Source organism: Salmo salar, chromosome ssa12 (assembly GCF_905237065.1).
Source record: "Salmo salar chromosome ssa12, Ssal_v3.1, whole genome shotgun sequence".
Taxonomy (NCBI): Eukaryota; Metazoa; Chordata; class Actinopteri; order Salmoniformes; family Salmonidae; genus Salmo; species Salmo salar.
Window position 1 is genome coordinate 3,435,971 of NC_059453.1, and position 12,046 is coordinate 3,448,016.

At 39.5% G+C, this 12,046-nt stretch overlaps 1 protein-coding gene across 1 annotated transcript; it reads right to left on the reverse strand.

Moving 5' to 3' along the window:
• Positions 1–468: 468 nt before the first annotated feature.
• On the reverse strand, positions 469–7,483 carry LOC106593538 (zinc finger protein 2 homolog). The gene is made up of 2 exons (XM_014184878.2): positions 6,874–7,483; positions 469–1,564 (listed from the first exon to the last, which is right to left on the reverse strand). The coding sequence occupies exons 1-2, from the start codon at positions 7,253–7,255 to the stop codon at positions 693–695; spliced, it is 1,254 nt and encodes a 417-aa protein (XP_014040353.1). The 5' UTR covers positions 7,256–7,483; the 3' UTR covers positions 469–692.
• Positions 7,484–12,046: the final 4,563 nt, after the last annotated feature.

A 12,046-nucleotide genomic window follows, 5' to 3' on the forward strand; every position in this document is an offset into this window, starting at 1 on the left:
CAAGCTAACTTACCCAGCTAGGTTAGCAAGCTAACTTACCCAGCTAGGTTGGCAAGCTAACTTACCCAGCTAGGTTAGCAAGCTAACTTACCCAGCTAGGTTAGCAAGCTTCTGTTTTGTTGTGAAGGAGAAAAAAAAATCTATGGTACCGCATCACTTCTCAGCTGTCGTAGAAATGGACTCAGTTGAACCTTCAGTTCAGCCTGAAAATCCCTCTGATAATCTTTGGTCACTGCATCATTCTTAATAGCCACAAGCTACTGGCATAAGCTTAGGTTTTCTGGGTCTCTTTTGGTTTGTTGGTCGGGTTTTGAATAAGATTCTACCAACCTTGCATATATATTCATTGTTTTTGTGACAATGTGCTCAAGCTCAGTAAATTTGTTTGGGAATCATTGATGGACTGGAATATTCAAACCAACTGTTAGGTTCAAATTGTTTCAGAGTAAATAACTCACGGACACTAGAGAAGTTTAACAAAGTTTTAATTCTTCCCAAAGGGTCGTTACAGCTGTAAATTCAGACAAAAACATGTTTCCATCATCACAAGTATATATACCCCACTTTTGACACTCCTTCTCTCCAATCCTTACATCTTCTGGTTCGACAGGAAGAGGGTAACAGGATACTAAACCCTTATTACTCCCTTCAGGGGATCTGACCTGACCTCCTGACCGCAACCCCTCCTTCGCCTAATCCACAGATGTCATTCCACACTCTGTGGCTCTTGTCTTGTGTTTTGCCAGGGAGTCTGATCGAAGAAAACTCTTCCCACACTGATCACAACTGTAAGGTTTCTCTCCTGTATGTTTTCTCTGGTGTCTTCTCAGGCCACTTGAAGCAGAAAAGCTAATTCCACAGTCAGGGCAGCGGTATGGTTTCTCACCTGTGTGTGTTCGTTTATGTATAGATAGAGTTGTGGAGAGAGAAAAACTATCCCCACATACATCACAGCTATACGGTTTCTCTCCGGTATGTTTAGACTGGTGTGTTTTCAGGCCGCTGAAGGTAATATAGCTCATTCCACAGTCGGAGCAGTGAAACGGTTTCTCCTTAGTGTGGATTCGTTTGTGTGTAGCCAGGGCTGCCCGGGCAGCAAAACTCTTCTCATTGTGTACTCTCTGGTGTGATATCATTCCACCTGAGGTAGTAAAACCCATGCCACAGTCTGAGCAGTGATATGGTTTCTCTCCGGTGTGTATTCTCTGGTGTGATATCAGCCTACATGAGGTAGTAAAACCCATCCCACAGTCTGAGCAGTGGTATGGTTTCTCTCCAGTGTGGGTTCTCTGATGTAATTGCATTCCGACTGAGGAAGTAAACCTCCTCCCACAGTCTGAGCAGTGGTATAATTTCTCTCCAGTGTGGAATCTCTGGTGTTTTTTAAGAGCTGATGAATATTTGTAACCTTTCCCACAGTCAGAGCAGAAGTGAATTCTTTTCCCTGTGGGTCTCCGCTGTTTTTTCTTGAGGTGTTCTGATCTGGAGAGACTCTTCTCTGCCTCGTCAGCATCATGATGTTGTTGAGGCTCCCCAGAGGATTGACGATTGTCACATGTCTCTCCTGTGTGAAAGACAAAGTCAGACAGATGGTTAACTCATGACCTTGTATTGCGACCTCAGTCTCTGTTATTTAATAAGGCATCTCTGACGAAAAAAACATGAAAGATGGAGTCTTCAGGCACCGCTGTTAAACTCCAGTCGTACAGTATCTAATTGTCAACATAATCCTGATGATCCAACATGGAGGATAACTGTTTTATTACTAGAGATATTAGATCCAACATGGAGGATAACTGTTTTATTACTAGAGATATTAGATCCAACATGGAGGATAACTGTTTTACTACTAGAGATATTAGATCCAACATGGAGGATAACTGTCTTATTACTAGATATATTAGATCCAACATGGAGGATAACTGTCTTATTACTAGATATATTAGATCCAACATGGAGGATAACTGTTTTACTACTAGAGATATTAGATCCAACATGGAGGATAAGTGTCTTATTGCTAGGGATATTAGATCCAACATGGAGGATAACTGTCTTATTACTAGAGATATTAGATCCAACATGGAGGATAACTGTTTTATTACTAGAGATATTAGATCCAACATGGAGGATAACTGTCTTCACCAGCATAGGGAATGAGACACCAAAATATTCTGGACATTCCTTGCATCAGAGTGGCCATTTTGTTGCTGATTAAATCTTGGATAGGAATCTGCAGCTGAAACGATAATGCGTTTTGCTAATAAACTGAAGAATGGGGCTGGAGAAATGTATACAACAGGTGGGTCTAATCCTGAATGCTGATTGGTTAAAACCGCATTCCAGCCGGTGTCTATTCCACAAGTTACCACCGGCTAAATCTATAGTGTTAAAATGAATATTTACTCTGTTCCATCTGACTGTGCACAATCCACTGTCTCAGCAGCCCAGCCAGGCAATTTATAAACTTGATCTCCACTATAAAAAGCATCTAGACATTATCTAACATTTCTTTTAGACTAACATTTAGTTTTCAACAGCAGAGATTTGTAATACACCTTGCTGTCCGTCTCTCCGACATTTGCAGCATTGTTTGTGTCGGGGTCAGGGTCGGGTTCGGGACGAGAGGCATGTAGCGTTTCTCAGCCAGTCAAAATCATTAAATCAGCTGGTATAACTTTTATGGATATATATATATATATATATATATATATATATATATATATATATATATATATAAGATATACACACACACACACATATATATATATATATATATATATATATATATATATATATATATATACATATATATATATATATACACACACATATACACACACATATATATATACATATATACATATACATACATATATACACACACACACATATATATATATACATATATATATATATATTATATATATATATACACACACATATATACACACACATATATATATACATATATATATATACATACATATATACACACACACACACACATATATATATACATATATATATTATATATATATACACACATATATATATTATATATATATACACATACATATATATACACACATATATATATACACACATATATACACACACACACACACCCACATATATATATACACACACATATACATATAACATACACACATATATATACATACACATATAACACACACACACACACATATATATATACACACATATATACACACATACATGTGTATATATATACACACATACATGTGTATATATATATATACACACATAGATACATGTGTATATATATACACATATATATACACACACACATATATATATTCACATATACATATATATACACACATATATACATACATACATATACATATATATACACACATATATATATATACATACATATATACATACATACATATATTTACATACATACATATATTTACATACATATATACATACATATATACATATATATATACATATATATATACATATATACATATATATATACATATATACACTGCTCAAAAAAATAAAGGGAACACTTAAACAACACAATGTAACTCCAAGTCAATCACACTTCTGTGAAATCAAACTGTCCACTTAGGAAGCAACACTGATTGACAATAAATTTCACATGCTGTTGTGCAAATGGAATAGACAACAGGTGGAAATTATAGGCAATTAGCAAGACACCCCCAATAAAGGAGTGGTTCTGCAGGTGGGGACCACAGACCACTTCTCAGTTCCTATGCTTCCTGGCTGATGTTTTGGTCACTTTTGAATGCTGGCGGTGCTTTCACTCTAGTGGTAGCATGAGACGGAGTCTACAACCCACACAAGTGGCTCAGGTAGTGCAGCTCATCCAGGATGGCACATCAATGCGAGCTGTGGCAAGAAGATTTGCTGTGTCTGTCAGCGTAGTGTCCAGAGCATGGAGGCGCTACCAGGAGACAGGCCAGTACATCAGGAGACGTGGAGGAGGCCGTAGGAGGGCAACAACCCAGCAGCAGGACCGCTACCTCCGCCTTTGTGCAAGGAGGAGCAGGAGGAGCACTGCCAGAGCCCTGCATAATGACCTCCAGCAGGACACAAATGTGCATGTGTCTGCTCAAATGGTCAGAAACAGACTCCATGAGGGTGGTATGAGGGCCCGACGTCCACAGGTGGGGGTTGTGCTTACAGCCCAACACCGTGCAGGACGTTTGGCATTTGCCAGAGAACACCAAGATTGGCAAATTCGCCACTGGCACCCTGTGCTCTTCACAGATGAAAGCAGGTTCACACTGAGCACGTGACAGACGTGACAGAGGTAGCCTGACTGCCATTAGGTACCGAGATGAGATCCTCAGACCCCTTGTGAGACCATATGCTGGTGCGGTTGGCCCTGGGTTCCTCCTAATGCAAGACAATGCTAGACCTCATGTGGCTGGAGTGTGTCAGCAGTTCCTGCAAGAGGAAGGCATTGATGCTATGGACTGGCCCGCCCGTTCCCCAGACCTGAATCCAATTGAGCACATCTGGGACATCATGTCTCGCTCCATCCACCAACGCCACGTTGCACCACAGACTGTCCAGGAGTTGGCGGATGCTTTAGTCCAGGTCTGGGAGGAGATCCCTCAGGAGACCATCCGCCACCTCATCAGGAGCATGCCCAGGCATTGTAGGGAGGTCATACAGGCACGTGGAGGCCACACACACTACTGAGCCTCATTTTGACTTGTTTTAAGGACATTACATCAAAGTTGGATCAGCCTGTAGTGTGGTTTTCCACTTTAATTTTGAGTGTGACTCCAAATCCAGACCTCCATGGGTTGATAAATTGGATTTCCATTGATTATTTTTGTGTGATTTTGTTGTCAGCACATTCAACTATGTAAAGAAAAAAGTATTTAATAAGATTATTTCTTTCATTCAGATCTAGGATGTGTTGTTTAAGTGTTCCCTTTATTTTTTTGAGCAGTATATATATATATATATATATATATATAAACAAAGACATGTAAATTGAAAAAGGTCAAACAAAACGAAGTTTATCTTGTTTGCAGCTTCTTTCCAGCTTCAGTATGAAGTTATATTGTTGTTGCTAAGTGATTGTTATATTATTAGTACCAGCTCGTTTTGAACAGTGTCCTAAGGAGATAACACATGTTCTATGTCAGGTGAAATCGTGCCTCATTAGTTCAGTGTTATGACTGCATCCAAATAAAAAGTCACTAGAAAAAACAGCTTCAACAAAAACGCAGCTACTTTTTACTGTTATTCTGGCTGTTATTTTTTGACGCGATTGTAAATTAGCCGTAGTTGGCTAGTCAGCAAGCAAGGGGATAAGAACGTTGCCAGCCAGTACGGCGATGGAACATTTAGAACAAACGACTGGGTCGCGTCGATAGATATTCTATATAGATAACATATATTTATATATGTAGGTGAACAGGTTAAACATAATAACTCTGTTAGGCCTGTCAGGTCAGGGGCTTGTCGGGTTAGGAAACGCCCCAGTGAGACTCATAGAGACTAATGCAGACAGAGGGGTTTTTCATACAGAATTCATTAGAATACCTGTGTAGGTGTAGGATTAGAATCCAAGTCTGTATTTTTTTTTTAACTATCAAGAGACGCCATTTTTGAATTCCCCTAATTCTCTTTAGAGAATAGTCTTTGCACTGGAATATTTGGTGACATATGTATTGCAAGGTATTGCATAGCTCATTTTGTTTCTATTATATTATGCAAGTGTAATTCAGCAGGGGAGAATGTAACAAGGTTGGTTATGTTTCCACTTGCCTCTAAAGAAAGGTGTATTTAATGTTCAAGCATTCTTATTGGTTGGTTCAACTCCGATGACAATAAGGCGTGTTGTGATTGGCCCCCCGCTTGCAGATAGGGGGAGATTGCGAACGTCAGGTCTCCCCAGTATGAAAATGTGATGCAAGGAGTCACGTTCTGAATACTGTTTTATATTATACAACGTGTACAAGTTTGCTGTACGTTAGTGATTTATACATGTGTTGGTATATGGTACCTGTTAGGGACTGAGGGGCTTTCTGGGATGTGCTTTGGCATATGATTGCTGTACGTTACTGATTTATACATGTGTGGGTATATGGTACCTGTTAGGGATTGAGGGGCTTTCTGGGATGTGCTTTGGCATATGATTGCTGTAAATAAGTGTGTTAGCTAGCATACACCGTTGTAATGGTCACATAAGCCCACTGCTGACGCAGTTGTTTTCATGCTACAGATTTTACCATCGACAGCCATCAATATCGTTAAGCCCTCCACAACTAACGTGCTGTTTCCTATTTAACAACAGGTAATAAATGATGCTCAACTGGGACCACTGGCTGGTGTGATTTATTAGGAGAAAACACAACGCATGGAGAGTACGATTTACATCTGTTACACACACATATACACATATATATATATATAGAGAACTGGGTCGTGTCTCTAGCAACCCTAGATTTGTGTCGGGGCTATATATATTGTGTAAGGATGAAATAGTATGAATAAATTAATTAAAATAAAGTTTTTAATGAAAATATGTCAATCATTATTTGAATGTGTTGGTAACTCGTTGTATAAAAGTGATAATGCCCTCGAAGCTGGTGTTTGGAGGATATTGGCACGGTTTGCCGGCCTTGTTTTTCATAGACAGACCTATGGATGCAAAGGACTGACCATCCATGATATCAACATTATAGTTTTAACCATGTTGAGGCTGTACAGTGTTGATTTATCATTTAATTCGTTTACAAACAAGAGTAAAAACAAGCTTCTATTTGGGGTTCTGATGGGTTATGACAGTTGAACTAAACTCATGAGGCATTCATAGTGTGCGACAATACTTACTGGTGTTAATCAGATCTCCAATCTCCTCTTCTTCCTCCAATATGACAGTTATCTCTCCTTCCTCCTTCACTACAAAAACGGTATCTTCCTCTTCCTTCACCTTAACATCTTCCTCCTTTTTCACTCGGAACGCGTCTTCCTCTTCTTTCACTGAAACGTCCATCTCCTCTTCTTCTTCTTTCACTGTGATATCCTCCTCTTCTTTTACTGTAACATCCTCCTCTTCCTCTTTCACTCTGAACGCCTCTTCCTCTTCTTTCACTGTAGCAGCTTCACCCTCTACTTCTTTTTTTACTGTGATATCCTCCTCTTCCTCCTCCTCTTTGACGAGAGATTCTTCCTCCTCATCTTTAGCAGGACGAGAGTAGCTTCGTGACCTCATGGTCGGAGATGTTAGCTAGCTATGCTAATGCTAACGTAACCAGCCCGCTAACTGACTAACAACAACAACACAGTAAATATAAAATGAAATCGGATAACTAACTAGACGACAGAAATGTGTCCACCAAATACCGTGGCTAATATACCAGAAAGTGTATAGAGAGTTTTAACGTTTCAGCTATTTTGGTTTCCGAGATGGCTGACTAGCTGTTGTTGCGTAAAGGTAAAAAAAAAGAAGTGTTCCGTCCACTAGATTATACGTCACACCAACAGCACTACCTTAAATTCCCACACCGCCATCTGCTGACTGGAGTGGGTAACGCAGTTGAGGGAAACATTTATTTTATTTAGATGCAAAAAAAGTGAATCACTTTTAACGATTAAAAAAAATATATATTATTTGATTTCAATAATAATATTATAACATTATATGAAACGTACATAAAGGGAACCATGCATTGATTAATGCAAATACAAAGTGATCATTTGAAACATTTAGGCTGGGAGTCAATCAGAATCTGCTTAATATCATTGTCCATTTCTCACTCTCTCACTCTCTCACTCTCTCACTCTCTCTGTCTGTCTGTCTGTCTGTCTGTCTGTCTGTCTGTCTGTCTGTCTGTCTGTCTGTCTGTCTGTCTGTCTGTCTGTCTGTCTGTCTGTCTGTCTGTCTGTCTGTCTGTCTGTCTGTCTGTCTGTCTGTCTGTTTGTCTGTCTGTCTGTCTGTCTGTCTGTCTGTCTGTCTGTCTCTCTCTCTCTCTCTCTCTCTCTCTCTATATATATATATATATATATATAGAGAGAGAGAGAGAGAGAGAGAGAGAGAGACCCCTCTCCCGTCTGACCCACTCTCAGCCTCTCTGTATCTATACCACTTTCTCTCTCTCTCCCCTCTGTTCTCTCTCTGTTTATTTCTATCTGTTTATTTCTGTCTCTTCCTCTCCTCTCCAATAAACAAAATAGAGAAGACACGAAACATCAACAACAACAAAAAACGATAGAAATGAACAGTAAATATTGCACTCAAAAAGGTTTTAAAAATTATATAAAGACATTTCAAGTGTTATATTAGCAGTGTTTTAGCAATGTGCAAATAGTTGTAGTAGAGAATAGTAGGTAGATAAAAAACAGATAAATATAGGTGGTGTTTACAATGTTGTTTGTGTTCCACTGGTTGCCCTGTTCTCATGGCAACGGTATCAATGCTCCCTAGGAGAGGGGTGGTGGGTGTGAAGTCAGGCGCAGGAGAGTAATAATATAGAGAAGGTGTTTATTTAAGTTATTTATTTATTTATTTTCCATCCAATAGAACAGGCAACAGACCACAACAGCAGCCCACTAAAATAATCCGGAAAACAAAATCCAGAAAAATACACCTGTCTAACAGAACATTAAAATATTTTTTTTAAAAACAACCACAGGTAAACAAACAATCCCGCACGAAACTAAACTGGTAGGGCGAGATTAAAACCTGTCTGGGCCAGTGGGACGTTTGCGTCCCACCTAGTCAACAGCCAGTGGAATCGCGTCGCGCGAAATACAAAACCTCATAAACGCTATAACTTCAATTTCTCAAACATATGACTATTTTACACCGTTTTATAGATACACCTCTCCTGAATCGAACCACGTTGTCCGATTTCAAAAAGGCTTTACAGCAAAAGCAAAACATTAGATTATGTTAGGAGAGTAACCAGCCAGAAATAATCACACAGCCATTTTCAAAGCAACTAGATGCATCACAAATACCCAAAACACAGCTAAATGCAGCACTAACCTTTGACAATCTTCATCAGATGACACTCCTAGGACATCATGTTACACAATACATGCATTTTTTGTTCGATAAAGTTCATATTTATATATAAAAACAGCATTTTACATCGGCGCGTGACGTTCAGAAAATCTTTTCCCTCAAATGCTTCCGGTGAATCAGCGCTACAATTTACAAAATTACTATTCGAAAACATTGTTAAAATGTAATATTGCCATTCAAAGAATTAGAGATTAACCTGTTGGGGGTAGGGGGCATTATTGACACGGCCGGATAAAAAACGTACCCGATTTAATCTGGTTACTACTCCTGCCCAGTAACTAGAATATGCATATAATTATTGGCTTTGGATAGAAAACACCCTAAAGTTTCTAAAACTGTTTGAATGGTGTCTGTGAGTATAACAGAACTCATATGGCAGGCAAAAACCTGAGAAGATTCCTTACAGGAAGTGCCCTCTCTGACAAGATCTTGTTCTTCTTGTCTCTGTTTATTGAAGACTGAGGATCTTTGCTGTAACGTGACACTTCCTACGGCTCCCATAGGCTCTCAGAGCCTGGGAAAAAGCTGAATGATATCGAGGCAGCCCCAGGCTGAAACACATTATCGCTTTTGGCAAGTGGCCGATCAGAGGACAATGGGCTTAGGCGCGTGCACGAGTCGACCCCGTGCTGTATTTTCTTTAGTCTTTTTACCTAAACGCAGATTCCCGGTCGGAATATTATTGCTTTTTTACGAGAAAAATGGCATAAAAATTGATTTTAAACAGCGGTTGACATGCTTCGAAGTACGGTAATGGAATATTTAGAATTTTTTTGTCACGAAATGCGCCGTGCTTGTCACCCTTCTTTACCCTTTCGGATAGTGTCTTGAACGCACGAACAAAACGCCGCTGTTTGGATATAACTATGGATTATTTGGGACCAAACCAACATTTGTTATTGAAGTAGAAGTCCTGGGAGTGCATTCTGACGAAGAACACCAAAGGAATCAAACTTTTCTAATAGTAAATCGGAGTTTGGTGAAGGCTAAACTTGCTGGGTGTCTAAATAGCTAGCCCTGTGATGCCGGGCTATCTACTTAGAATATTGCAAAATGTGCTTTCACCGAAAAGCTATTTTAAAATCGGACATATCGAGTGCATAGAGGAGTTCTGTATCTATAATTCTTAAAATAATTGTTATGCTTTTTGTGAACGTTTATCGTGAGTAATTTAGTACATTTTTTGTAAATTCACCGGAAGTTTGCGGGGGGTATGCTAGTTCTGAACGTCACATGCTAATGTAAAAAGCTGGTTTTTGATATACATATGAACTTGATTGAACAAAACATGCATGTATTGTATAACATAATGTCCTAGGGTTGTCATCTGATGAAGATCATCAAAGGTTAGTGCTGCATTTAGCTGTCTTCTGGGTTTTTGTGACATTATATGATAGCTTGAAAAATGGGTGTCTGATTATTTCTGGCTGGGTACTCTGCTGACATAATCTAAAGTTTTGCTTTCGTTGTAAAGCCTTTTTGAAATCGGACAGTGTGGTTAGATTAACGAGAGTCTTGTCTTTAAAATGGTGTAAAATAGTCATATGTTTGAGAAATCGAAGTAATAGCATTTCTAAGGTATTTGAATAACGCGCCACGGGATTTCACTGGCTGTTACGTAGGTGGGACGAAATCGTCCCACTGGCCCTAGAGAAGTTAACATCTCGTGAATGCCACCGCTTTGCCAGATTTAAAAATAACTTTACTGGGAAATCACACTTTCCAATAAACGACTTGGTATGCTCAGAAAAATAGGCTAGGCGATTCATGTTAGCTCCATCTTGGAACCATCAACCATCAAAAATACTATTGTAAATATTCCCTTACCTTTGATTATCTTCATCAGAAGGCACTTCCAGGAATCCCAGGTCCACAACAAATGTAGTTTTGTTCGAAAAAGTGAATAATTTATGTCCCAATAGTTCCTTCTTGTTAGCGTGTTCCGAAGGCTACTCAAAATGTACCGTAGTGCGCGGGACTTGTCGTCATGAATGTGCAAAAAAAATATATTTAAGTTCGTTCAAACATGTCAAACGTTGTATAACATACATCTTCAGGGCCTGTTTCAACAAGAGAGCCAATAAGATTCGAGGGGGACGATTTCAATGTGTTTCAAAATGTTTCCAAAGGTGGGGGTAGACAGGGCCGCCGGCGTCATAATGGTGATGGCCCTCCCGCTGTGACCAATTTCCAACGCGTCTCATTGACTGAGTTTCGACAGTAGAAGGCTCAAAACACTTTGTAAAGACTGGCGACATCTTGTGGAAGCAATAGGAAGTGCTCAAATAACGATAGTTCACGGTGTGAATAATAGGCGACGACGTGAAGTTGAGTCCACAATTCAGAATTCCACTTCCTGTTTCAATCGGTCTCGGGGTTTTGACTGCCATATGAGTTCTGTTATACTCACAGACACCATTCAAACAGTTTTAGAAACTTTAGGGTGTTTTCTATCCACAGGTATTAATTATATGCATATCCTAGCTTCTGAGTCTGATTAGTAGGCCGTTGAAAATGGGCACACATTTTTTCCAAAATGTGCTGTGGCGCCCCCTATCCTAGGGTAGCGTCAAGAGGATAACATAAATCTTTAGGGGCTTTTTCAACCAGAGCTTCAATAATATTCAAGGCGGACGATTGCATTGTCTTACTAAACGTTTCGAAAGGGGAGGGTAGCCATGGGCGGCCGCGTCATTGTAGTAAATGGCCCACCCCCTGTGACCAAGTTCCACAGCCTCTCTTTGGGTCAGTTTGTGCCACAGACTGTCGACATCTAGTGGAAGCATTAGGAAGTGCTAAATGATTAATAAGCCCCTGTGTGTTTCAATGGCAAATGTTTGAAGTGATTTCCACACATCAGATTTCCATTTCCTGTTAGGATTTGTCTCAGGGTTTTGACTGCCATATGAGTTCTGTTATACTCACAGACACCATTCAAACAGTTTTAGAAACTTTGGGGTGTTTTCTATCCAAATC